Genomic DNA, 27,584 nt, shown 5'->3' on the forward strand with positions numbered 1-27,584 from the left:
AAAGGTTCGTCTCATATCCAATGTCAAGTCCCTTCGCAGTGTTACCATTACAACTGCGCATACTGATATTCGTTCGAATTTACAAAAAAAAATGTTTAAAAATATTTTTTTTTTAAGGAACCTTAAAAGTTAAATTAATAATAATAAAAAAAAGTAAGTTGTTGAATAATATTTATTCAATGGTTCGAAGTCGTTTTGTGGGATTCACGATCAATTCGTCGCCGAAACGCTCGGTGTCTTGATATTTCGGGAGCCATTTGGCAAGTTGTTGTTCGAAAAAGCGCTCCAAGCTTCGTGCGCATTGGAAAATTTTGGAATCCTCCTGAAATTTAAAATTTTTTTTGTTAAAAATTTGAAAAATCATCAAAAATGTTTAAAAAAATTTACCTGATAGAACAAATAGGCGTTATTAAAAAGTTTCTTCACGTCGGCAATAAACGCTGGAATTTCTTTGTAATACGATTGGTGTGATGAATCGAGCTTATCTTTAATTTGTGACAATGAGATTGGACTAAAAATAAAGTTTTCATTAGAATTTTATTAAAAAAAATGATAAAAAATGAAGAAACTCACTTGCATACGATTTCATAATAAGCTGTATTGGTGTCTGGTTCGAGAGTTCTGAATGGCATGCTCCATTCGTATTGACAGAAGAGCTCAAGAACGATCCTTTGGAGGATTTTCAACTCTGATGCTGACAATCCGGATGAACGTTTTTCGCCTGCTGGTTCTAAAATACAAAAAAAAAATTAATTTAATAATTTAATTTTTGATAATTTAAATCAAAAAAATCAAATTTATATTTTTAAATTTTAATTTAAATAATTATTTAAAAAATTAATTAAATAAAAAAATTATAATATAAAAAAAAATTAAAAAAAATAAATTTTAAAAATAATTTTTGAATGAAAAAAATTAAATTTAAATTTAATTTGATTATTTTAATTTTATTTTATAAATTTATTTATTTAATAAATATTTTTAAAAATTTAAATTAATTAAAAATTAAAATAAAAAATTGATATGATGGAAAATAAATTTAAAAAAATATTTATTTACATTTTTTTAAATTATTATTGTTATTTTAATTCATAAGAATAGATATAATTTATTTATTTATTTAATTCATAAGAATAAAAATAATAATTAAAAAAATGTAAATAAATAATTTTTTTAAATTTATTTTCCATCATATCAATTTTTAATTTTAATTTTTTTTAATTATTTTTTATTTTAAATTCATTTTTTAATTTAATTTATTTTCTTTTTAAATTTTTATAACTTATTTTTTTTATTTAAGAAAATTTTTTAATTTTTTAATTTTTAAGTAAAACAGTAAAATTACCTGGCTGCATATCGGCAAAGTTGTAACAAAGCAAACATTGCCAAGTTTCTGTCTCATCTGGCAACGAACTGATCGACGGGATGTGACAACTTTGATGGAATACTTTGGGACCTACAAGAAAAAAAATCATTTTAAATCCAATTCTAAAGAAAATTAATTAAATTTTACATTTATCGCAGCACATAAGCTCTCCGCCATCCATGCAAACAGCGCACCAATCTTCATTTGGGTCGTCTTTTTGATTGTTTTTGTCTAAAAATTAATTAAAAATTATTTTTTAAGCTAAAAAAACAAATTTTGAGGATCTTACCATCGATAACTGCGGTATTTGGATCTGTTGAACTGTGAACTTGTGGCGACGTTGTCTTTCCTCTGCCTTCTGGAAGAACTTGAACGCCATTCGAATCGAGTTTAGCAATTGTCGCCATCAAGTCATTGACTGAATCTTCACATGCACGATCGATTGACTCAGCAAAACTTTGAGAATTCTAAAAAAAAAAAAAATTTTAATTAAAAAAAATATTTTTTTCACAAAAACTATTGAAAAATTACCTCATTAGTGCTCGGACTCGGCGTCTTTGGATTAGTTGATGTCACACTGATACTGTTCGAGTTTGATTGATTATTTGTCGATTGTTGGCTACTACTGGAGTTGTTTGTCGTTGGCGTGATGACAATTTGTCCGTTCGCCATGAGATTTTGCTTAATCGTTTCGAGAGATTTTAGGGGAATTTTCACGAACGGATCTGGTCCGCTTGATCCGCTGCTACTTGAATTATTAAATCCTGCAAGAAAAAAAATATTAAAAAACGAAATTTGACAAAAAAAAATATTTTTTACCATTTTGTGACTGTCCTGCTTGCGGAATATGCCAACTTGCGCCTGCTCCGCCTGAACTGCTGCCATGTTTTGAACTTGATTGTTGCTGCGGAGGTACTGTGGGACTTTGCTGTTGTTGTGCTGCCAAATGAAGCGGGCTGATTTGCCCGCTTTGGTTAAAATTTCCTGGTTGCCCGGGGAAGCGCATTTGATTCTACAAAAAAAAATCATTAAAAATTCGAAAATCTTAAAATTTAATTGAATTTACATTTTGCATCATATTTCGCATCTGTGGCGTCATGAATCGATTAAAATTCGGACCAAATCCCGCAGATCCATTTCGCATCATATTTCCGTTAGGTCCTTGATTTTGATTCATATTTTGCATTCCATTTGGGCCATTCATGTATCCACGACCCATGTTTTGCATATTTCTGTTTTGAACGCCGCCATATGGATTCATGCCGTGATTTCCCATCATTCCTTGGCTTCCGGGTTGACCATGAGTGTTCAGGAGTCCTCGTAAGTTCATGTCTGTAAAGAAAAAAATATATATTTTTTTTTTATTGAGATTTGAGATAAATAAATATTTCAAGTTAAATTAATTAATTAAAAAAAAATAATTTAATTTTTTTTTTTATTTTTTTCAGTTAAAAATTTGAAAATAACTATTATTTTATAAAAATAATTCGAAAATTTTTTTTAATAAATTAATTAATTAAAAAATATTTAAAATTTATTTTATCAATAATATTCGTACTTCGATTTTTTTAAAATTAAAAATTAATTTTAAAAAATTAATAAAATTTTATTTAATTTATTATAATTTTTTAAACAATACATTCGATTTAAAAAATTTAATTTATCAATAATATTTTCATTGATATTTTTTTTCAAATAATTCTATTTGTTAATTAATTTTAAAAAATAATTAAATTTAATTTGGTTTAATATTTTTTTTTAATTAATTTTTTTTTTTTAATTATTTTATTAAAAAAAATAATTGAACCAAATATTTGATAAATAAATTAAATAAAAATATACAATTTAATATCTATTTATTTTTAAATAAAGTTTTAAAATTTTTATTTAATAATTTTTACCAAAGTAAAAAAAAATAATTTAAAAAAATTAAATAAATTTCATTAATTAATTATAATTATTTTATTTTTTTTTTAAATCTTTATAATAATAATTTATTTTTTTTATTTTTTATTTTTATTTCAAGAGTTAAAATAAAAAGGAAAATTTCCTTACCCATATTATGAGGATGCGTCGAAGAACTGACATGCGGAGCAACATGCGAGTTCCCTGGCACGCCATGCGGAGGTCCCATCGGGGGAAATCTTCCTCCTGGACCTGGCGGAACACCTGTTGGTCCATCTTGCGAGTAACTTCTTCCCATTGTGATATTTGGAGGCATCGGCGGTGTCATACCTCCCGTATTGCTCGGATGATTAAACATATTCGGCATATTATTAAAACCCGAATTCGGTCCTTGAGGCATTTGGCAACTCATTGGTCCGCTTCCGCCTCTGCCGCTCAATGGCGGCGTAATATTCGGACTCGGTTGTTTCATTTGTCGTGCCTGTTGCGGCGTAATCGGTGCATTATTTGGCACAGGCTGAGGCGGCGGATAAACTTTTCCATCGACAAGAATTGTTCCGACGCGCCCAATTACGCTCAGCAACTCGTTGACGTTCGACAAATGCAGCTGAACGCGCACAGGTATCTCGGGATTAGGAATATCCGCTCTTTGGCACTTGACTTTTTGCAAATGTGTCGCGAGAGTTTTCTTGCTAAACAAAACAGCGCTGTCACTGCCCTTATCCAGCGCTTGTGTGACGAATTCGATGCAGTGATCTGTGTGCCCGGAGAGCATTTGCAGTGCGTCTTTTTTCTCGTTCAACACTTGGAGCTTCGTGTCGCAAACTTGGTTGAGGCGATAGACGAGTTGCTTGCCTCGCGAATTCACGGCATGCGTTAATTTGACAACGAGGTCGGTTATCTCCTTCGACAATTCTTTCTTCTTTTCGCTAATTAACGCCTGCCGATCGTCAATTACTTTCATCGCGCTCGAGAGTAATACTTTTTTGTAGCTGATTTCGCTGAGAAGAGCTGTCAATTGGTTACGTGTTTCGGCGGCAATTTCATCGGCGAATTTGTATTTGTGATCACGATGATCGACCAATTGACAGTCACGACACGTTAGGCGATCACATGTTTCGCAGTAAAGAGAAAGTTTTTCCTGCAAAGAAATAAAATACGGAAAAAAATTAATCAGTAATTAAATTTAATTTAGATATTCGAGAAATATTAAAGAAAATTTTTTAAAAATTTTGGAAAAATATTAAAAAAATAATTTTAAAAAATTATCTAAAAAATAATATTAATGTTTTAAAAATAATTTAAAAAATAAAACTAAAAAACAAAAAAAAAAATCGAAAAAATTAATTTTTAATTATAAAACATTAATTTAGATGAAAAAGAGAAAATTTTCAAAAATTAATTATTTAAATTTATTAATTAGCTAAATTAATTTTTAAAAAATTAATGAAAAATTTTAAAACCTTATTTGATATTTTTTTTTTTTTTTTGAAAAGAAATAAATTTTTGGCATATTTTACAATTCGCAAAAAAAAAATCAAAAAAATAATCTTGTGATTCACAAGACAAGACAAGTTTAAAGTTCCCCTTCTTTTAATCTTTAACAAAAAAATAACCTTCAATTTGTGCAAAACTTAAAAATCTAACAAAGACACTCGTTATATTTGACAAACAAAAATTTAACATAATTTTAGGATAGTGAGGTTCCCTTAACAGTTAAAATTCATTCAAAGAGGATACCAAAACCGATTTTATCAAAATTCGGTTTTAACTGAATTAATAAATTTATCAAATAATTTTTTTTAAAGATTTGGAAATTTTTTAAACTTTAATTTCATTTTTTTGAATATTCCAAAATTGATGTATTTTAATTTTGAATAATTGTTTTTATTAAAAAACTTAAAAATTATTTTTAATTTTTGAATTGAAATATTTGTTACCTAATAATTAATTCTATTAATTTTAATTAATAATTTTAAATTAATCAAATTTATTTCAATTTAATTAATTAATTTAATTTAATTGAAAAAAATATAAACAACACAGTAAATACAAAAATTTAGCCTGTAAAAAAATTAAAATAAATAAAATTTTAGCTGTAAATTCGTATTTTATTTTTTTTTTTTTGAAACCGGAATGTCCGTTCATTGTAAACTTCATTTTTGGCAAAAAAAAAATTTTTGATTCAAGAAATTAGATTCAAGTTTAGAAAAATCTCTTTTAGGGTGAAGAAAAAACTTGTTCATCTATTTAACAATTTTTTTTCTTAACCAGATGATAATTTTTCATGTTAAAATTTTATAAATTAACTTCCTTTCATTAAAACTTTTTGTCCATTTTGTAACAAAGATAAGCTTATATCGCACAAAAATGAGGGTCAAATCCGGATATCCTGTCTTTACGTTGACTTTCTCATATATCTTCTCTCGAAAAAAAATTTAATATCCGTTTTTGATAAAGTTGTCAAGCACAAAACTCTCGAGTTAAATAAAAAAGATTTATAAAAAAAAAGAAATTTTTATCAAAAAAATAAATGTCGAAATTTCTGCGTGAAGAGAAATAAAGTTTTCGAGGAATTTCGTTAAAAACACCGACGATAACAAGATGTAGAAATATTTTATGTACAGAAATTTAACCACGATACCATCCTTCAGTTTTTCGTTTTCTACAATAAAAGCCGCAAAGCATGTCTTTGGGAACATGTTTGGGTTTGAGTGTAGGGAAAGATGTTTTCCGGAGCAACTGTCAGTCGTGGAAATGGAATTTTTGAAAGATTGAAAAGATTTTTTCTTTTAAAAAAGTTTTCTTTTGAAGGATTTTTGCTTTGAAATCGATTAAGATAAGATTTTCTTTTATCTTTTTACTTTTGAAACGAGGTTATTTGAACTTTGTATTGAATTTCAAGCTGAGATAATATTGAATTTCGATTTTTTCAACAAATATTTGTTAAACACTTCTGTTAACTTTTTATCGAGAACGTTCGTTTTTGTGTATTTTCGTTTCATCTTTTCGTTGAAAAATATCAATTAATGGTCGTTTTTAATATTATTTGATCAATTTTTTTCAATTATTTTGTAAAATTAATTAGAAAGACCCAGAAAAAATAATTTTTTGATCAATAAAGGGTAAATTAATTCTCTGAGGATATTTAACCTTCTTTACAATTTCATCAATTTTTTACAGGATTAATTCCATCTCTGGGCAGGGATTATAATAACCTCATGAGGGGATAAATTTATCCCTTTCCAACCGCAGCTGGTAGAAAGTTTTTGTGGATAATCTTCGGATATGTGAATAAATGTGGCAGAACAAGGAGAAATTATTGAATGGAAAAGTTACAAAAATATTTCGATTCACATTCAAGGTTTTAATTTTCATCTTCATTGAATACAAAATATTTCCAAATAAATTTGTGAACTCTAATGAATCGTTGCAATATAACCAAATTTTGTATGTACTTATTTCAATAAAAAAAATGAAAAAAAAAAAAAATTCAGTGCTTAATAACTTAATAAATAAAATTAGTTTAATTATAAAATAAATTAAATTTTAAATTATTTAAAATTAATTATTTTTTTTAAATTTGATAAATAATTTTGAAGAAAAGTTTTTCTTTAAAAAAATTAAGAAAACTTTAATTTTAATAAACAATAAAATAAAATATTAAAAATAAAAATTTTAATATATATTAAAAAAAAATATTATTTTTATAAAAAAATACCGATTTTTAAACTTAATTAAAATTCTTATAAAAATAAGTAAATTTCTTAAAAATTGACGAAAATAAAAAAAAAATTAAAAATTAATGACAAAATTTAAAAAAATAATTTTCATTAAATTATTAAAATAAAATAATAATAAAAAAATTAGTTTACAGAAAAAAATATTTTTATAAAAAAATTGCAACGTAAAATTTATTTTAAAATAATAATTTATTTAAAATCAATAAAAAATAAATTGATAAAAAAAATAATAAATTTCAATAAAATTGAGTAAAAATTTGGTATAAATTAAAAAAAAATAAAATAATAAAATATTTTAAAAATAAAATTGAATTTAACATTTAATTAAAAAAAAAACAAAAAATAAATGAAATTAAATTAAAATAATTATCAAAAAAATAAAATAAAATTCTTTTTAATGCAAAATTCCATCTGAATAAAAAAAAATCCTGAATGAAATGAAAAATTTCTCAAAATTGTCTCATCCTAAACTTTTATTTAATTTTTTATGAGCACAAAAGCCATCATGAAACCATGCAAAATTCGTTGCTACAACGTCGTCAGACAGTGTTGTTTCTATCTGTAAGAGACCATGAAATTTTTCAAACCACAAAATCTCATTAAATGTGGTTTGCGAGAGTTGAATGTGGCTTTTTAGTTCCCGCTTGTCAGACAGTGAATTCAAAATATTTTAAAAGCTCTTAAAAATTGATAAAAATCGCGACTTTTTGCCCTTATAAAAAAATTTTAGTGCTTTTTCAACGCGAACGTTATCTCATTTGCGTAAGGTTATCATTTTTTGGTAAAAATTTTCGTTAAAATCACAAAAAAGTTGAAATTTTTAAATAATGGGCAGGTCACCAAGGAAACATAAACTAAACGTTTTTCATGCACTCATGATGTAATTTATGGGCATTTTTAATCTTTTTTTTGCATGAATTTGTGTCTGTGCATGACAAATTGCATGGATAAAGATGTCAGATAGGCAATCATGCTTTTTTTTTGTGCGCCATGTACATCTGTCTCGTTGTCTTTTCATGACACATGCAAAATGGCGTGCGTTGTAAACTTTTTTTTTATTTATTACGCAACTTTTTTCGTTAATTAATGAAATTTACGACGACGTAAAGAGCATCAAGAGAGAGGATTAGTCGTCTAGGGAACCATTTTCAAGCTTTTTTGCGCTAATGACGTTAAAAAAATGAATTTTTCGGGGGAAACCAACCAATTTCCGTGATACGGCTTCGTTTTTATCTTTTTTTTTTGTGGTTAAATTTCCGAATGTCGACTCACCTGCGTGTGCACGTGACATAATATGCTTTTGCCGCCGCTAGCTGCCTTTTGTGTGTCTGTGACAGCAGCTTCCTTTGGTTTTATTGTGTGATCTTTTGTGATTTTGAGACGTTGATGGGCCTGAACGCAACTATCGCAAATGAACTCGGAGCATTCGACGCACCACGACGTCGCATTCGCATCTTCCGCGCAACTGCTGCACTTGATGATATCCTAAAAAAGACGAGAAAATAATTTTTTTGCTGTTTTTTGACACATGTCTCTCCAAATAAATGACATCTGTCTAAAATTTAATGTCACGAAAAAAAAAATTTCTTGTCAACCTCGAAGACTTGACAGCAACATGACGTTCCTTTCGAAAAATTTATTTTAGATTTCAATTTTTTTTTACCTTTGTCGATTCGACATTCCCCTGACTCTCGTCATTAATATTGCTTTGTTCGATAAGAAATTGGTTGTCGATGATGAGATTGTAGCGATTCTCCAGTTTGCACACGGGACAAATGATGAAGGAATTTTGCTGGCAATCGGAGAATTTTTGCTTGAGGCAGGCATCGCAGGCGACATGTAAGCATTCGAGTAACTTGGGTTTGTCGGCAGTGCCGAGTACTTGGGAGCACCAAACGCATTTCGTTGGAATGGTAGGTGTCTCGCTGTTGGTTGTGTTTGTTTCGTCTTCCTATAAAAAAAAAATTAAAAAGAGAAAAAATTAGAAAAATATTTTTTTTAATTTTAAAAAATTCGATTGGTTTTGATGAATTGAAATAAAATAAAATTAATTTAAATTTTAATTTTAAAATTTATTTAATTTTTTTTATTTAATTTTTTTTAATTAATTTTTTTTATTTAATTTTTTTTTTTATTTAATTTTTTTTTATTTTATTTTTTTTTTATTTAATTTTTTTTATTTAATTTTTTTTTATTTAATTTTTTTTTATTGCGAAATTTTTTTTTTTTTTTGAAAAATTTTAAGTAAATTGTTGATTTAAAAAAAATTATATGATCTACAATTCTTCAAAGTAAGAAAATATTATTTTCTTTTTAGTTTTCTGAGTAAAAAATTAATTAAAATTTTGACAAAGCAGAAGTATTTATTTTGATTTAATTTAATTTTTTTATTTTTATATATATTCATTTCATTTTATTATATTTAAATTTATTTTTTTTTAATTAACATTTTTTTTCATATTGAAATTTTAATTTCAAAAATTGCAAATAATATTTTCAAAATTAAAAAAAAATAATTAAAATTAAAAATAAATTAAAAATAATTTTAAAATAAATAATTAAAAATAAATAATTTTTAAATAAAAAATTGAAAATTTCTTTCATATTTTTTTTAATTGACTTTTATATTAAAAAAAATTTTAATCCCTAATTTTTCAACAAAATATATCATTATCTAATAAAATATTACGAAATTCATAGTTTTATTTAATAATTATTTCGAAAAAGACAAAAAAAATCGCAGAAAAAAAATTTTCAATTCTTTTTTTTTAATTTGAAATTCGTAACTGTTAAATTTGGTCACCAAATCAACAAATTAACGCTTTTTCATTCACTAAACCACAAACCTTTTATTCACAAAACATTAAAATCAAAGCAATTTTGAACAATTCACGTCAATTGATTTCCATAAATGCCGCGATAAAACGACATTAAATTACAGTTTTATTGAAATAATTGGTTTTTACAAATCCAAATTATTCACATTAATCCATTAATATTTTATTATATTTTAATGAGCTAGAGGTCACTTTACATTTGAAACCACCACAGGGTTCGTCGAATAAAAAAAATAATAATAAATGAATGTTTAAATTGTTCTGGGTACGATAAACTTAATGAAGTGTGTCGGATTTTTTTCTTCTTTTATGTCATTTGTCGTCGTTTCTGGCTCCATTGATTGACGATAAGCCAACCGCTCCTTCCTCTTTTTCGTATTTGCTACTGACAATCACTGATAATAATTTTATTAATCATCATCAGCATTGTTGCGAGAGGACTTTAAAAAGTTTCACATAAAAGAGAGATTAAAAATAAATATTTTGATCGTCTTATGAAATCACATGTGTGTGTGTGTCTCTTCATCAGGAGAAACCAGACAAAATTTAATCCGATCTGGAAAATGCATTTCAATAGGCTTATAAAATGCTATTTTATTTTATTATTATGTCTTGGATTACGGAGCAGCCGTCTGTTGGCTCATAATCTGATCGAAAATGTGTTTTAAATTGGAAAAGCTCCGATTTTTGATTCAATTCTGTTTTGATGGAATTCATGCCAAGTTCCCGGAATTTGGCGACGAAACAAAGCAAGACACGAGACACGAGAATAATCGAGACACGTTTCCAGGAAAATCGTTGACGTTCGTGCACAGTTGGAGCAAGAAAGAGAAAGATGCCTAACGAGGAAAACATATGTCTTAATCACGTTGACTCGTTGCACTTATGGCGTCATATTTCTCCTAATATTTCGCTGCACGCTACACGTCATGTCGCAAACATACTGCTTCTCTTACGTCGAATCACATTGTTCATCTCAGCGTGATATTTTGTTTATTTTTGTCCTCATTTCGTTTTCTTTCGTTGTTGTAGAATTTTGCTTTCGAATCACTTTCATTGCAAAATTTTTCCCTACTTTAATTTGAAATTTTATGACTCAAAAGTTTATTTTTTAGAAATTAAAAGTTAAACATTATAAGGTGAACGAGATTTTAATGAAAAACAATTAGATTTGATATTTTTTGTTTGTTTTTTGATTCAACACGTAATTTCATAAAAATTAATTTAGAAAAGTTGTCGGCATGTATTAGACTAAAGCGCATTTCAATTGCTTACAAATTACAAGTTTTCAAATATATCTGAATTTAATCAAAAATACATTTAAAAAGCTCTTTAGTTTCAAAACTTTTAAATTTTAGTCAAATTCAAATCGATAAAAACTTAAAAATCTTTTATGTCGAGTCATTTACATTGAAGCATTGTAGGTAAAATTTAATATTAAAAATTCTTTAAAAAACTTCTTTCGAACCATCTCGTACTTTAAAGCATCTATATGTTCTCTTTACTTATTCTCTGTGAAATAAAGTGATTCAATACAATAGATTTAAGATTTGAACTTAATGTGTTCTAAAATTTGCTTTCAGCTTTATCAATATTTGCTTGCGGATCAAACATGGATCTAACAATTATGGGTTGTCGACTATGGGTTGATTTCAAATATTTCATATAACTTGATTTCATTTTTTCGTTATAACTTTTGCGGTAGGATTTCTTTCATGGTACTCGTAGCAAATAACGTTTTTCAAAGACTCGTCATCAGTTTTTTGAGTAATACTTAATCCAGTTCTGTAAAATTTTCATAAGTCTCTTTATACAGCCTTCATCTCTTGGGCAAGTTTCATAAGTCTCTTTATACAGCCTTCATCTCTTGGGTAATTTTCAGTAATGGCATCAAGTTTTCAACAGTTTATAGACAAGTCCTTCTTCGGTTCTTCTTATGACTTTTTAAGGAACTTTAACTTAAGAATGTTCTTGTATTATTTTTAAATTACTAATTTGTATAGATAAAGTGTTATGAAATATTTAAAAAAAACTTACATTTCATGATTTTTTTTTTCTCAAAAATTTTTAATATTTCTAGATCTGTGTTTAAAAAATTTTGAGAATTATCCGATTGTTTCAGTTGAGAACATCTTAAACAGACAGACATCCAATCTATCTCCAAATTTTTTTCTTCAAAATGCATTACAAACTAGAATCACTTGAGTTGGATCGCCCTTAAGGAAAACCACTTATCATGATTCACGATATTTATCGGAAGACGAAAGACATTCGTAATGCAATTCGTGCTAAAGTCTCTTCAAAGCAGATTTAAGCAAGTCATCTACAGAAGACCTCAAGGCCTCATCACTTCACAAATGAGAGACAGAGAGAGAGATATTGCGTCATTCTCCGACAAAACAATTTTCATCGCGTTTCTCGACATCGTTTTTCACGTTTGACATGTGAATGAATGTGTGAGGCAGTCATAAAAAGTGAAACAAAAGCTTCGGCAATTTATTATTCTCAACGTGTTAAAGGAATGAATATTTATCGCACGTGTTTCTGCATTTCGTTATAGCATTTTGTTGTCGTTATTCGTTTCTTCACTCCAGATGTGTTGTTTGCCAATGATGATATATTTCGTTCTCTCTATGAAAATATTTGAATAAATAATAATAAAAAGAGACATTCCTTTTAAAAGCTTCTTAATGTGTGTCTTTTTATGCATGTATATGACCAAATTTCGAAATTCATATACGTTCGATGAATTTTAATTGAAATTGAATTTATGGAGAAATTTCACATCAAGGACGCTCATATTGTTTAAACGTGCTTTGAATTTCTTTAAATTTATGAAAATTTTTAAAAAATAAATTTTCATCTCAAATTTCTACGTTGCAAGAACTTGGCAGGTATAAAAGCTCAAAGCTTTTAATCTTCGTAAAGTACCTTAATTGTATCTATTGTACTGGTCGACCCTTTTTTGCTTTGTACAATGGTCGTCGTTTCGTTACGGGGATCAAGTAACAAAAGACAGATGCTTATTCAATGAAAAATAATGATATATCATGCTGTGTGTTTATTTATCAGATAAAATTACCATGAGACGCCTGTCATGTGTCTGCTACAATGGAATTAAAACGCAGGTAGAAAAGCTCACTGCTTCACTTGGGACGGGTACGAGTACTTTATAGGGGTTTTTAATGTTTATCTTGCGAGCATGTTTTTTGCATTAGATTTATCGGGGCACTCCCAGGGGGACCGCTTTCGGTTAATTTATAGCTGTGGGAAACGATCAACATGGCGTGGCATGAGATCGCCTGCGGAATATTTCAAGATGGCGTCGTTCGTGTTTTTAAGCAGAATTTTATGGATCATAAGAGGTAAGAAAAATAAATTTTTAATAATTTAAAAAAAAATAATTTAAATATTAATTAATTATTTTAATTTAATTAATTTTTTAAAAATAATTAATTAATTTAATTTAAATATTTTAATTTATTAATTAAATAATTTTTGAAAAATTATTAAATTAATTTAATTTTATTTTTAAAAAAGTAATTAAATTAAATTATTTCATTATTTATTAACTTACGTGCGCTATTTAAATTTTATTATATTTTTTTTCAAAAAATAATTTCTAATTTTTATATAAAAATTTATTTAAATTTTTAAGTTATAAATAATTAATTAAATTAAATTTTTACTCAAATATTTTAAAAAAAATTTAATTAAATTTAATTAATTAAATCGAAAAAGAGTTAATTATTAAATTAATTTTAGTAAACGCCGGGGAATGGGTCTTAGCTTTTTACCTGTAAAAAAAGGTAAAAAGTAAATTTTGAATTAAATCAAATTAATTAATTAATTATAACTTAAAAATTTAAGCTGAATTATAATAAATTTTTTAATTAATTTTAAAAATTAATTAATTTTATATAAAAATTAAAAAAATTTTTTTTTTTTTGAAAAAAATTAATAAAGTTCAAATAACGCCCGTTAATTTTTATGATTTATGAAAAATTTGCGGATCATTAAGCAAAAACGATGAAAAACTGCGCAAAGAATTAACGACTTTTCTGTCTTCTTCATCAAAGAGCAAAAGCAGGCAACTGTAAAATACATTAATGATATGAAATTAATGTCTTCAGCACTTGAATGACGTTCGTTTGATTCATTTCTGAGGGTAATCAAAAACTAATTAGTGAAATTTTTATTTTCTGACACACGCACGGGGTGGTCAACGTTATTATTTGATTAACGATGTTTTCCCAAATTCGTTAAAGAAAAATCATTCATTCACTCGAATTTATCTTTTTTTTTCATTTTTTCCGCGAATCGCACGTAAAATTTGTATCAAAAGATGATTGACCTCCGTTTCCTACGCATTCGTCATGTAGCCGCCATTCTAGACAACAAATCTATTTCGCGGAGCTTTTGTGGGTGAAATGCCCATATAAACAACGCACACACGAGTTTTTTTCTCGCGTCAGGTTCGTTAATTATTTATTTATAAATTGCGTTGGCACACATGAAATTGTGCGGACGACGAGTGTGTGGTTGGTTTGGAGTGCGAGTACTATGAAAAATACCTTTGACAATATGGCAAAATGCCATTTGAGGTAATTTTTGTACACATGATTTAAATATATGTATAACGAACCAATTTAATAGTAGATTAAGTGATTTGACCTTGTTTCTGCATTTTTTTGTGTCCCTTAAAAAAACTTGACACTCGCATTAAATAAATAATAACAATTAATATTAATGGGACAGTCACTCGATACATGCTCTGAATCGATATTAGATGATTATTTGCAGTTTTCAGGAAAATATTTCGACTTTTGTGAAAAAAAAATGTCGAGGACAAACAAAAAACGTGACTCCGCATTTTAATGATGGATCCTTCGAGGCGTGCCAGAAGACATCAACAATAAAAAAATTGACACGCCACAAAAAAAAAGAGTTAATTGCGCAAGTTACTCACATGTTTCGCCCAAAAGAAATTTTTCTGAAAAAGCTGGTCAGATAACGTGACTCGCTTTTCATAACACATCATTTGCACTTCTTCTTCATTAAAATATTACTATTTGTGTATTGAAGATTTATCGAGAGAGATGTAGGCAGTGAGAGGCTAAAAATGGGCGTAAGTTGACTTATATTTTTATTTATAGAAAGTCAATCAACTTGGCATGTGGGAATGACGAGTCGGAGTACTTTTACGGCAATCAAATTATAGTCAAGAACTTTTTGAGTGGCAATCAAAAAAAGAATTTTTTGACGAGAGGGAATGTTGCTCATGGCAACCATCTTGAAAGTGCTTCAAACAACTGACAGAAGGTTCATGAAAATTTTCGTTAAAGTATGGTTTCTTTTTGAAGTGATTTATTTTGGAGAAAAATTTTCATGAAGAGCATTTATGGATTCTAAAAAGGTAAGAGCATGGAAAAATATGAAATTTAAACAAACTCAAGAAAAATCATAAATTCAATTCCTTCAACCAATTTTTGGCTGCATCAGTTAATTGGAGAATCTCTTCTGGTTGACCTTTGAACTCCAAGATTGGACAAACTCTAATATGTAATTTATTTATTTGAAAAGAATCATATTTTTACTTTGAACTTTTAATTTTAGCTATCGAAGACAATATGGATCAATAAGACTCTGGATCGCCAAAGTTGTTGAAATAGTGATCAAAAAGATTTTGGAAAAACACGAAGCAAGGAAGAATCGGAAATGAACATTCAATAAGTAATTATCTTATAGCAACCATTGACTTTCTTGAGTTTTTTTATGAGAAGGAAAAAACATTCATTCTTATCGAAACTGCTGACTTCTCAGCACACAAAAATCCAAAAATTCTGAAATTTTCATTCCATTTACAGGTCACATGAAACAATTGAACGAGTGAAGACCATCAATTACTTGGGAATCATTATAGACGAAGAATTGAATTTGAAAGAAAACCTTAAAACTATGATAAAAAAGACCGCAAAGAAGGTTGGTTTTCTAATAAGACATAGAAATAAGATCGATAGAGAAACAAGACTGATGCTTTATAAATCTATGGTTGGGTCGTGCATAGACTATTGTAGCTCAATTTTGATTTTGAACAACGAGACTGATTTGAATGAATTACAAAAAGTGCAAAACCAAGCTTTAAGATCACTGACTGAATCAAATCGGTATACTAGAATCTGTGATATGTTGAAACAAACTGAATTATTGAGTGTCAAACAAAGAATAAACTTTAATGTGCTTGTCCTCACTTGTAAATGTGTCAAAGGTCTCTTGTCCGATTACCTAAGAGTCAACATAGCACATGTCGGTCTTATTAATTTTTTTAAATCATCCGGGATATGTCAAAAAAAAATCTTAAAAAATCACTGATAACAAAATTCATAAAAAAAACAGTTTACTCGACTCACTGAATGGTTAAAAATTTTCGAAAAATTATATCCCAAAATACTTTCAATTTTTTCCTCAAAAAAAAAATATTTTTCATCATCAACTAACCCAAAGTCCTCCCACACCCCGCATACGACTTGCGTCACAAGCTGCTTCTCTATAATTAGTGCCCATGTTCAACGAAACCCACGAATTTTCACTTTCATTTTTTCTTCAAACGAGGAACTGCCTACCTACAATGTCACAAAGAAAAAAAATCACACACACGCATAAAGTAAATCATAGAGACAGACATTCTAATAGTTGCTACGAAAAAAAAAATTATATTATTTGACAAATCAACGACCTACGACGCTGCCGTCTGAATAACTGCTGGTGTTACAAATGATGTTTTATTTTTGTGTATTTTTTTTTCGCTCTGTCGTTGTAGTAATAATAATCATCATCGTAAACTGTCACGAAACAAATGAAACGAAAAAATAAATAAATTAGCATCCACGCGAATTTCGCTGCACTTGCGTTCGTTTTTTTTAATAGGATAAAAAAAATCCATCATTGAAAATATATAGATTTATGAATGCGAAATATTTTATCAAATTTTTTGTTCTACTTATTATTATTCGCTTATGTAATATTTTATGAAGTTACTTCCAGTGTGGTTGTACACTGCCCTTGTTTGACGTACATTTAAAAAAGCTCCATGCGACATACGTTGCACGAACATGACGCTGTGTGATGCAATTTATGCCGTCAATTACCGGAAGGAAATTGTAAATTTAATAAAACATAAAAAAAGAACTCATATCCGCAGGAAGTTGAAAGTTTTTCTTCTTACTAACTTTTTTTTCGACATTTTTGCGAATTAATTTTGAATTGTGGCAAGCCAAACTTTTTCCAGGAAGTTTGTTTTTTTTTCTTTTTGTAGAGCATAAAAAATTGAGATAAAAAAAAATACGAAAAGAAGAAGTTAAACACAAAAATTGATTAAGAATGTTAATTAAAAAAAAAGTTTGCTAATTATTTTTTTTTCGTTTCTCTTGAGAAGAAGAAAAAAATTTTTGTTGACCAACAATTTATCGTTTCATGTAGCGGAACAGTTACATTCTTCTAAAGACATCATCATAAAAAAAATGTTCATCACTTTAAAATAGATTATGAACATCTTTGCATGGATGGCGTCATCAAACGTGAAGTCTAATGAAGTGGAAGAAAATATCAAGGTCGAGAGAATTCTCGTTTCATTTAAAAATTAAATTTTAACTTTTCTGTTGAAATTTGCTAAAAATCTAGATGATTTAATGCATTTACTTTGTTGCATTTCTCTTTGCGAGTAAAAGGAAGAAAAATTTTAATATTAAAACTTTGGCATAAAAAGTTTATGAGTAATTTCTTTTTTATTTTTTAATTTTATTCCTTTCATATCTTTCTGCATTGCTTTGAGATATTTTCAGTTGGGGAAGGATATTTTATAATAATTTCTTGCTTTTACTTTCCTGTTATTACTTTGCCAGTGCATCATCATAAAATTTATTATTTTGTTGTTTTTCGCAAGTAGATGCAGAAAAATTATTGCACAGGAAGCAGAAAGTTCTCAAGTTTCTCATAAAAATAATAAAAAGTTTTGATAATTTGATATGTTTTAGTGAATTCCTTGGATTCATGAAAATTTTAGAGGATAATTAAAAATATTTTCATCTTGTTTTTATTGAATAACAAAATTAATTACTTTTTTGTTTAAATTAAAATGAACTAGCAGATGTTTTAACGTTAAAAACCGAATTTGAATAAAAGATCTTTTAAAAATTTCACATTTTTATACTCCTCGAGATCAGATGATCAAAACGCGTCTTTTCACATTTTTGTACTCCTCAGAAAAAAAATTATTTAATTTTTCAAATATCTGAGTAAAACTAACTTTAAAACACAAAAAAAAAGTTTAAAATTCAACAAACATAGAAAAATTTGAAAAGTTAAAATAAAAAATTACTTGTTTTAGTAAGTAATCTGAATCTAATCATTAAAAAGGAATAAAAAAGCTGAAACTATTTATAATTACGAGCGTCAAATAAATAGATGATGATTAAAAAGCCATTAACTTTAATGATATATTTTTTCTTCTTTAGCGCGTGCTTTCAAGTTAATGTTTAACAAACAAGATGTTTCTCAATAGTAAGTGAGTGATTTTTATAGTTTTACAAAAAAAAACAAAACATTGAAAAAGTGCGAGAAAAAAAAAATTTTTTTTAATGGAAATGTTTTTTAATTAAAATTAATTAATTAATTGATTAAGCAAAAATTTAAATGTGATGATTTTAAATTTTTTGAACATTTTTTAATAGCATGAAAAATTTAAAAGTTTTAAAATGTATTTTTGAAAAAATATAAAAAAAACTTTAAAATTAATTTTTAATTAATTAATTCGAATTAATTAATTTTAAATAATTTTTTAAAAATAATTTTTTAATACTTTTGATATTTTATTTTATTTTTTTAAATGAAATTAATATTACATTAAATAAAAAATATTAAAAGTGAAAAATTTTAAAACATTGTCTCATCAAAATTTTTTGTTTTAATAAATTAATTAATTATTCAAAAATATTATCCAACTCATGGCGTCAAAATTAATAAAAAATAAAAAAAAAAAAAATTTTTTTTCAAAATATTTAAATATTAAAATATTGATTGAAATTTTTTTATTGTTACTGATAAGACTTATCACAATTTTTTTTAATCAATTTTTAATAAAATCCACATTTTTTCTCATTAAAATTTTCATTTAATTGGTCACTTCATTTTCGCTTGAAATTATATAAAAATAAATCACTTTCATCATCAAAGCGTAATAAAATTGCAAAACATAATTAATTTAATTAATTACAAATAATTGATCGAATTCAAACTAAATTAAAATAAAAACTCAAATGAACTAAAAGCTTTTTTTAGTAGAATGAAAAAAAGGGGATGTGATGAAATTGATTGATGCATAAAATTAATTAAAGCAAAAAAATAATGAATGAGAATAAAAAAAGGGAATGACTAATTGAAAAAATTACTTTGTTCAAATTTAATTTAAAAAATGTACTTTTTTATCGCAACTAAATTTACTCGTTAAAAGGAAGGAGGAGGACTTGTCGACTCTTTCTCGCATTACGATGCAAATTTATGCTGAAAAATTGCGCTTTTGAACTAGTTGCTAACTCAACGCGATGTACATTCACTTAATGATGCATATCTTAATTGCTATTTAATTGATCACTTGTGTAAAACAGCACTTTAACACCCTGCGCGTTGCCTGCCTTTGCGTCCTCGTTTGTCCATTTTTGTTTGCTTTCAGGCGCAAAATACACACCGGAACACTCGTAAACAAGGGAAAATTAGTTGAGACACAATAAATTGTAATTATCATGCCAAGTCATGCCCAAAAGCGAGGCGCAGAAACGGAAAAAAGGGGAAAGAGTGCGCGACAAAAATTCAAATTAATTCGATTTTAATTGGAAACTTCTTTTTTTTTCGTCGTTCACATCCATCAGCAATTGATTGAGACAGATAACGTAATAAAATATCTGAGACGCTTCATATTTCGGAATGAAAATTCAACACTGTAAAAAAATCATGTTTCGTAGAATAAAATATTTTGTGAGACACACGCGAGACATGAAAATTAGGTAAAAAGATTGTAAATTTGGGAAAAAATTCAGAATGTGCATTGGGGCAAAAATTTGAAATCTTAAATTTGCATTGGGGCAAAATCTTAGAATGTGCATTGGGGTCTTATTTTAAAACGTGCATTGGAGAAAAAAATCAAAATATGCATTGGGATGAAATTTTCATGTCCCAATGTACATTCAAAGCTAAAGGCCCAATGCACATTTTAAGATTTTCCCAATGCACATTTTAAGATTTTGTCCCAAAGCACAGTCTAAAACTTTGCCCCAAAGCATATTTCTTAATTTGAACCCAATAAACATTCTTTAATTTTGACCCAATGCATATTCTGAAAATTTTCCCTAATTCATATTTTTTAAAAAATTGCCCCAATGAACAATCTTTGAGCCTAATTTTCATGTCTCGCGCGTGTCTCTCAGATATTTTGACTCACAAGACATGAATTTTTTATAGTCAACCTTTTTCTCAGTCGTGATCAATCATTTATGACTTGAAAATACGTAATCAATCACTGTCACTTTTCCTCGCGCAGCACAGAAAATATGCATTCGCACTTTTTTTTTTTTTAATTTTTACGACGTCGAGTTAAGAGCTTTTTCCAATATGTTATCTTTTCCACTCATTTTTCATTTATTCTTCATTATAAATCGTTTTTAATCTAATTTCACTCGAAAAAAAATGTTTTCTCTCATTTTTGCTGATTTTGCAAAAATTTTTCGAACGAAAAAAAATTAACCACATTTAAAACGAAATTTCATTGCAAGTCATGCCAAAAGTACCGCAAACAAGAAAAAAGGCAGAAAACTGACATCATTTTCCCAATTGGTTCAATTGTGAGACGAAGAAGACTTTGTTCGTCAAAACCAGTGATTGAATTGAATAAAACATAAGGCTTGCTTGTGAGATTAATTTTTTTCGAAATGAAGAGAAGGAGAGACGACGCAGTTATCGGATTTCTTTATCTCTCTTTTTTCATTGTTCATGAAATAAAATGGATTGTTTGTGGATGTCTAGTTGGCATATTTTGCTTTTAAATAAAGAGCATTTGATGGTAGATTTATTGAATGATGTGGTGATTGCTTGTCTCGTGCTACCACGAATCAATTGATGGCTCTGTATGACTTCTGTTATTAAAAAAAATTGTGTCATTCGAGAAAAAAGGAATTAAAAAAGCTTGCATGTGTGATTTTGTTAAAAGTTGATAATGGATGGCTTAAAAGGTAAAAATTTTTTTTTTCGGTTTTAAAAAAATTTGGAAAAAATTAAAACGGAGATGATTTACAAATGCACTAAAAATTAAACATAAACCCGAATTTTCAAAAAAAAAATATTTTTATTGAAATTAGAGCAGATTGCTATTTTTAAAAAATTAATGAAAAAAATTAAAAAATATTTTTTTTCAGAAATTTGTCCATTTAATGATTAAAATCTGCTCAAAATTGTTATTTTTATTTAAAAAAATTATTTTTATTTTTCCAAGACCCAAAATGCTTAATTTTTAAACTTAAAACGATTAAATTAATTCAAAATTATTTTTTTATTTTTTTTTTTATTTTTTAAGTGGTTTTTATATAACTGTACTACATATAAAATTAAAAAAAAATAACATTAAAAAAATATTTAGCTCAAAAAATAATTTCATGAAGACAAAAATAACTAAACTTTAAAAAAAATCCAATGGGAAAAAAAATTTCAGCACCAAAAAGTCCTTGATTTGATTATTACAATTGACTCTTGAGAAATGAAGCACTTTGAAGTATTTTCAAAGCAATTTTTGGTATTTTTCCTTCAAGTAAGTACAAATATATTTGAAATACAAAAAAAAAGAAACAAAGAAATATCTCTAAAAATATAAGAATTTTTTTTAAAATAATTTTAATTTTTTTAAAGGTTTTAAATTTTATTTAAAACAAACCAAAGTTTAATAAAAAAATTATTTTAATTTTGAGCAATTTAATTATTAAATTAATTAATGTAAATTATATTAAATTATTATGGAATTTTAATTAAATTAAAAATAAAAAAAATATTTAAATAATTAATTAAAAAATTAAATAAAATTAAGATTAATCGTTTATCAAAAATAACAAAAACTCTTATTCTAAAAAAAAATTAAAGAGAAAAATTCATTAATTTAAGTCACTTTTAACAACTCCTTGTCTCTTTAAACAACAGAAAAACCGCATCTGACCTTTGACATGCCGCTCATTGATTTCAATCTCGTCACATGTTCCCTTGTTTTTTTTTATTGCATATTTCGCCACGTTGCAGTTGTTATTAGACATCCAACAGCAAAAATAACAACTACGATGACAAATTTTAATTATTCGCCAAAAATGTTAAGCGAATTTCGCTGCAAAAAAGCAAAAACATCGCTCTATATTCTCTATGATGATGACATTGTTCAAGCAGCATGAATGTCAGGAATTCACTTTGGGCCTGTACACAGAGACAGAGATGCTTTTAAAAACGAGGAATGTTAATATAAATTTTTTGCTTCCTCCTTTTTACTCTTCAGCTTGGTTGGGGTTTTTTTTTCGGATTCCTCGCCAACAAAGGTCGACTCAAAAGCTTTTGCAATAATTTAATTTTAAATCCGACATTCTTCGGATGCTTTCGTTATTGTTTAATGTTGCGTTATAGAGAGTCGGTGAATTTTTTTTTTTTTTTTGGCACAGACAATTTCATTTATTGAAGATCCATAAATACCTCGTCATAAATAGTTTTGCGGATGCCAAAGAAATTTTCCGACCCTTTGTCATGAAAGAGAGAAAAATCTTTAATTTGAAGTTTTATTGCACCTGCTTAAGAAGTTGCTTGAACGCATTTTCAAAACATTTATTGCTTGAAAAAAAATAAAAAAAAAAAAAAAAAAAAAAACTTTACGCATCACGAGATTTATGGATTCGATGGGGCATGTCAATGCAATTCTCATAAAAAAATGAAAAAAAAAAATTAAAATGATTTCGGATTGTTCCTTTGCGTGTTTTTGCTCGGCGCAAGAGTAACTTTGCATGGAAAGATGTAACAAAATCGAATCAAGAAAATGATAATAATAGCAAACTTCTCGGGGATTAATGATTCGTGATGTGATTATGTTTTATTTTTATCGTTTTTTTTTCTCTGTAGTCATGCTTGTTTGAGTGTTTCGTGTAGATGCACAGAGAGGATGCTTCATTTAAAACCGAAACTTTTCGTGCGATAACGATATCGTGCTTAATGGGAAGTGATGGCGAGACGCAATGACACGATTTGAAGTTTTTTGTGACAAATAAACGTGAAAAGCGGTATTTGGCTGTCGTTAACAAGGAAATTATGGGGATTGGTCAGAATTTTTTTTTTTTTAATAATTACTGATTTTTTTAATTTCAATTTTCGGTATAAAAATATTTTTTAAGGCTTTTCTTTTATTAATTTATTTTTTTAAAATTTAATTAGGTAAATTTAATTTAATTAAATTTAATTAAATTATGAATTTTATTTTTTTTAATTCTAAATAAAATTTAATTTTATTTTTTTTTTTAATTTTAAATAAAATTTAATTTTATTTTTTTTTAATTTTAAATAAATTAAAAAAATAATAACTTTAATAAAAAAAATATATAATTTTCAAATTTAAGAATTTTTAATGAAAAACTTTCAGAAATGTGATAATCGATAAAAAATAACTTTCATTTTTTTAAATAAATTTTTAAGGCTTTAAAAAAAATGACGTGAGTAAATTAAAATAAAAAAAAAATAAATGTAATTAAAAAAATAAAATTAATTCTTATTACAAATATTTTTTTTTTTTAAATTTTAATTTAAAATTTAAATTAAAATTATTAAAAATTAAATTAATTTAAATTTTAAATTAATTACTCAAAGATAAATGCAAAAATTATTTTTTCTGAAATTATTTAACCATATTTAATCCTTTTTTCGTTGCAGCTTTTCTTTTTGATAGAAACGAACTTTCAATTAATTTTCATGGATAACATACTTATTTTTTGAGCCGCAAAAATTTTTTAATTATTCAAGCATTAACTAAGATATTAAATATGGTTCAAAAATCAAAGGATGCGTTTAAGTTTGTTCTTATAAAGTTTCTTTTAATTGAAAGCATTAAAAAAATAAAAAATAAGAAAAAATAAAGAAAATAAAAAATATTTTAAATATAGCAATGGAGATATAATGAAATTTTTTATTTATTTATTTTATTTTATTTTTTTTAATTAATTAAATTAATTAATTATTAATTAATTAAATTTAATTAATTAAAATTCATTTTTTATTTTTTTTTTCTTTTATAATTTATATAATAATTTTTTTCATGAGATTTAAAATATAAAAAATTGAAGGAAGCCTTGGAACAAACAATAATCTCTTCATTATAACTTCTAAGTCTTTTTACGTAATATTTTTTTTATTCACAATAAATTTCTCGTTCACCAAACATAAATCCACAAAGCTGCTTAAATCTTGATTGAGCATAAAAAAAAGATTTATTTATTTTTTGGCAAGAAAAATTTCTCAGAAACGTTAAAATTTCTTCCATCTGCTTAAAGTTCGTGCGTTTCATAACAAATAAATAAAAATCTAATTGTCACATGTTTCGTTAGTTGTCTCGATGCAGAGAACACGGCTCAACCATGCAGACATGCAATTATTTTTTACTTAATTTTTTTTTTCGTTAGAACAAAAAAAAAATGGAAAACGAGCGAAAAAAAATCCGTTCCATCGACCGACACGTAATAACGATTAGCTGAACTACAGAAGCGAATCTTTCGTTGAAAGTTTAACACTAACGACGATTTATTGCTTGCATCGTCTCGACAATAAAAATTTTATTCGAAGAAGAGTTTGGTGTGAAAGTCTTCAGATGAGATCGCATAAAAAAATATTTTATTTTTTTTTTTGAAGTTGTTAAAAAATTACAACGAAAAAAACTTCAAAGGACTTTTTTTTTCAACCACATCAGAAATTATTTATCCACAAAACCAAACCACGTAATAAAAAAAATAAACGAGACTTCAATCAATATCGTGCAACGAGCATGACATAAACCGCTTTGCTTTGTTGTTGCTTCTCTTTGCTATTATATACACATGGAAAGCTTTTCAATGACCTTCATTCATTTATTTTATAACATCATGAGCTTACACTTTCACATTCGCGTTTGCACAATAAAATTTACATACAATGCACGAGTTTTTGTCGAGTCCTCTTCGTTTCATTTTTTTTTTACATAAAATAAGCTTTTTCGCCCGCAGCAAAAGAAAAAAAAATACGAAACGTAGAAAAAAAAGTAAATAAAACGTGAGTGAGATTAAAGTTAAGTTAAGAGATGAAAAAAGCTGCAATATTTATTGTTTGTTGTCTGTTGCTTATTTCGCCGCTTGTGTGGTACATAAATAAATACGACATGTGTAAGCAGCTGCCGCTTCTTTGTCGCTCGTAAAAGCTTTGAAGATGATAAAACAAGAAACAAAAAATAATTTAAGCTTATTTTTTAAAATTAAAATTATTTAAATTATTTTTTATGAAAAATTTTCATGAATTAAAAAAAAAAAATAAAGTTATTAAAATATTAAAAATTATTATTAAAAAAATTAAAATAAATGAAAAATATTTCAAATATATTTTTTAATTTATTTTATTTGCTTGGCTGAAAAACAAAAATAAATAAAAATATTAAAAATAAAATAAAAATTATTAAATAAAAAAAATTTCAAGCTTCATGTAATTTTCAGCATTTTGTTCGAAAAATCTTAATTAAATTTAATTTAATTTTATTTATTGATTTATTAATTAATTGATTAAATTAATTTATTTAACTAACTCTCTTAAAATAATTTTATTTACCTAAATTATTTTTCTTAATTAAATTTTTTATTTTAAAAATACGTGTTCAATTTTTATTTTATTTTTTTTTTGTGAAACAAAAAAAATTCACTTAAACAAAAACAAACAAAAAAAAATAAATAAAAATTAAAAAATAAATAATAAATTGAAAAAAATATTTAAAAATAATAAATTAAAATTAATGAATAAATATTAAATTAAAATTGATTTAAATTTAATTCATTTATTTAAAAATATTTATTTATTAATTATTATTTTTTTTTTAATTTATTAAATAAAATTTAATTTTAAATTTAAATAATAATTTATACCTATCATTAATTTAATTTTTTTTTAAATATTTTCTTCAAATTAATTTTATTTTTTTAATTATTTTTTTTTTTTACTTTATTTAAAACAAAAAAATAATATTCTGAGCTTTTATTTATTTTTTTCCAATCTTTCTTGGTAAAATAAAAAATACCGAAGAACAACATGACACGACTATGTTAAATTGTACACGAAACGTATCCATCCCATTATTTCACGCTTATTTGCATCACGAAACGTGCCTTTGAAACTCTTGAATTTTTCTCAAAACATTTTTTTTCTTCAAGTTCGAGTGTCATTCAATTTTTTTTTTTGATCAAAACCATATGGAATTTAAAAAAAATAGGGAAACTTGCCTTATTCTCCGCACTGTCACACAGAGTATTTCCTTTGTCGTTGGCGTCCAGCAATTCCTGCTTTATATTTTCCGGTAACAATGGCAGGAAGTCATTAATTTGTTCAACTAATTCTTCTGCTTCCATTTTTGCGTGTCTCTTCTATTTGTCGGCTTCGAGCGATGTGCGGCGCGCGGTTAATCCAAATAAATATCGCTTTGTTTATTTTTAATTATTTTTTCAATTTAAAATTTTTATTTATTTGTATTTTCCAATAACGACACTTTTTTCATGTATTTTTAATGAACGCACGTCATTCCATCATATATTTTTTTATATTAATTATTTTTTTTTTATTATACACTTGTAGGCATAAATTTGTATCGCCTCCTCTTCTTTCGCTTCTTCTTTCTTCTCGCGTTACGTTTGAAATTTTCATTTATTTTTCACTTTCATTTATTTTTTTCAGCTTTCCTTTTACTATTTGCTTACTTTCCTTTTCTCTTGATTTCACTCGGCACAGGAGATTTTTTTTAAATATTTTTTTCTTATTTATTTCGGACTTCAGAGAAATTAATTAAATAAATAAAAAATATTGTAAAAGGGAAAATGCCATTAATGAATTTTTGTATATGGCTGAAAAGTTTCACTTTATATATAATAAAAATTTTTATATATATTATTTTATGTATATAGCTTTTTTTGCTGTGTATCCAAATGCAAGAGATGATTTTTCCAATTTTTCCGGATAAATACACTCGCGAACGGCAATTTTCTTGTGTTACGCGAGTGCCGTGATATTCAGATGCACTTTTTACGCGGTTTGACGAATTATTTTGGCGTTTTTCCACGCATTTTTGAATTATTTTTGACGAGCGTAACTTTTCACGATACGATTATTTTGAAAGAAGCTAAATGGATGTTGTGTGTGGGAAGTTGGCAACACGGTAGGAAACGTCAAAAGTTGTTGTGCATTTGAAAATGACGTTGGATTTAGCGCCTAATTTTATTTTTTAAATATTTTTTTCTAATTTTTTAATAAAATTAAGGAAAATATTTTTTTAAAAAATTATTTAAAAATTTAATTTTTTTTTTTACTTAAATTTTTATTTAATTTAAATATCTTAAAAATTAAAATTAAATTAAAAAAAATTAAATTAAACGAAAAATGTTCAATGGGATGTAC

General features: G+C 26.2%; 1 protein-coding gene across 2 annotated transcripts; it reads right to left on the bottom strand.

Annotated features, from left to right (window-relative positions):
• Window positions 1–59: 59 nt before the first annotated feature.
• LOC134828061 (transcription intermediary factor 1-alpha) lies at window positions 60–27,294 on the bottom strand. 2 transcript variants are annotated; one of them, XM_063841012.1, is made up of 13 exons: window positions 26,420–27,294; window positions 8,678–8,965; window positions 8,287–8,499; window positions 3,422–4,412; window positions 2,433–2,698; window positions 2,186–2,378; window positions 1,898–2,130; window positions 1,656–1,833; window positions 1,514–1,597; window positions 1,346–1,456; window positions 574–730; window positions 388–511; window positions 60–322 (listed from the first exon to the last, which is right to left on the bottom strand). In XM_063841012.1, exons 1-13 carry the CDS (start codon window positions 26,543–26,545, stop codon window positions 173–175), a joined length of 3,114 nt encoding a protein of 1,037 aa, XP_063697082.1. In that variant the 5' UTR covers window positions 26,546–27,294; the 3' UTR covers window positions 60–172. The 2 variants fall into 2 exon arrangements, with proteins under 2 accessions (XP_063697082.1, XP_063697081.1); XM_063841011.1 differs by having other exon boundaries at window positions 8,678–8,961; window positions 26,416–27,294.
• Window positions 27,295–27,584: the final 290 nt, after the last annotated feature.

This window comes from Culicoides brevitarsis, chromosome 1, assembly GCF_036172545.1.
Source record: "Culicoides brevitarsis isolate CSIRO-B50_1 chromosome 1, AGI_CSIRO_Cbre_v1, whole genome shotgun sequence".
NCBI lineage: Eukaryota > Metazoa > Arthropoda > Insecta > Diptera > Ceratopogonidae > Culicoides > Culicoides brevitarsis.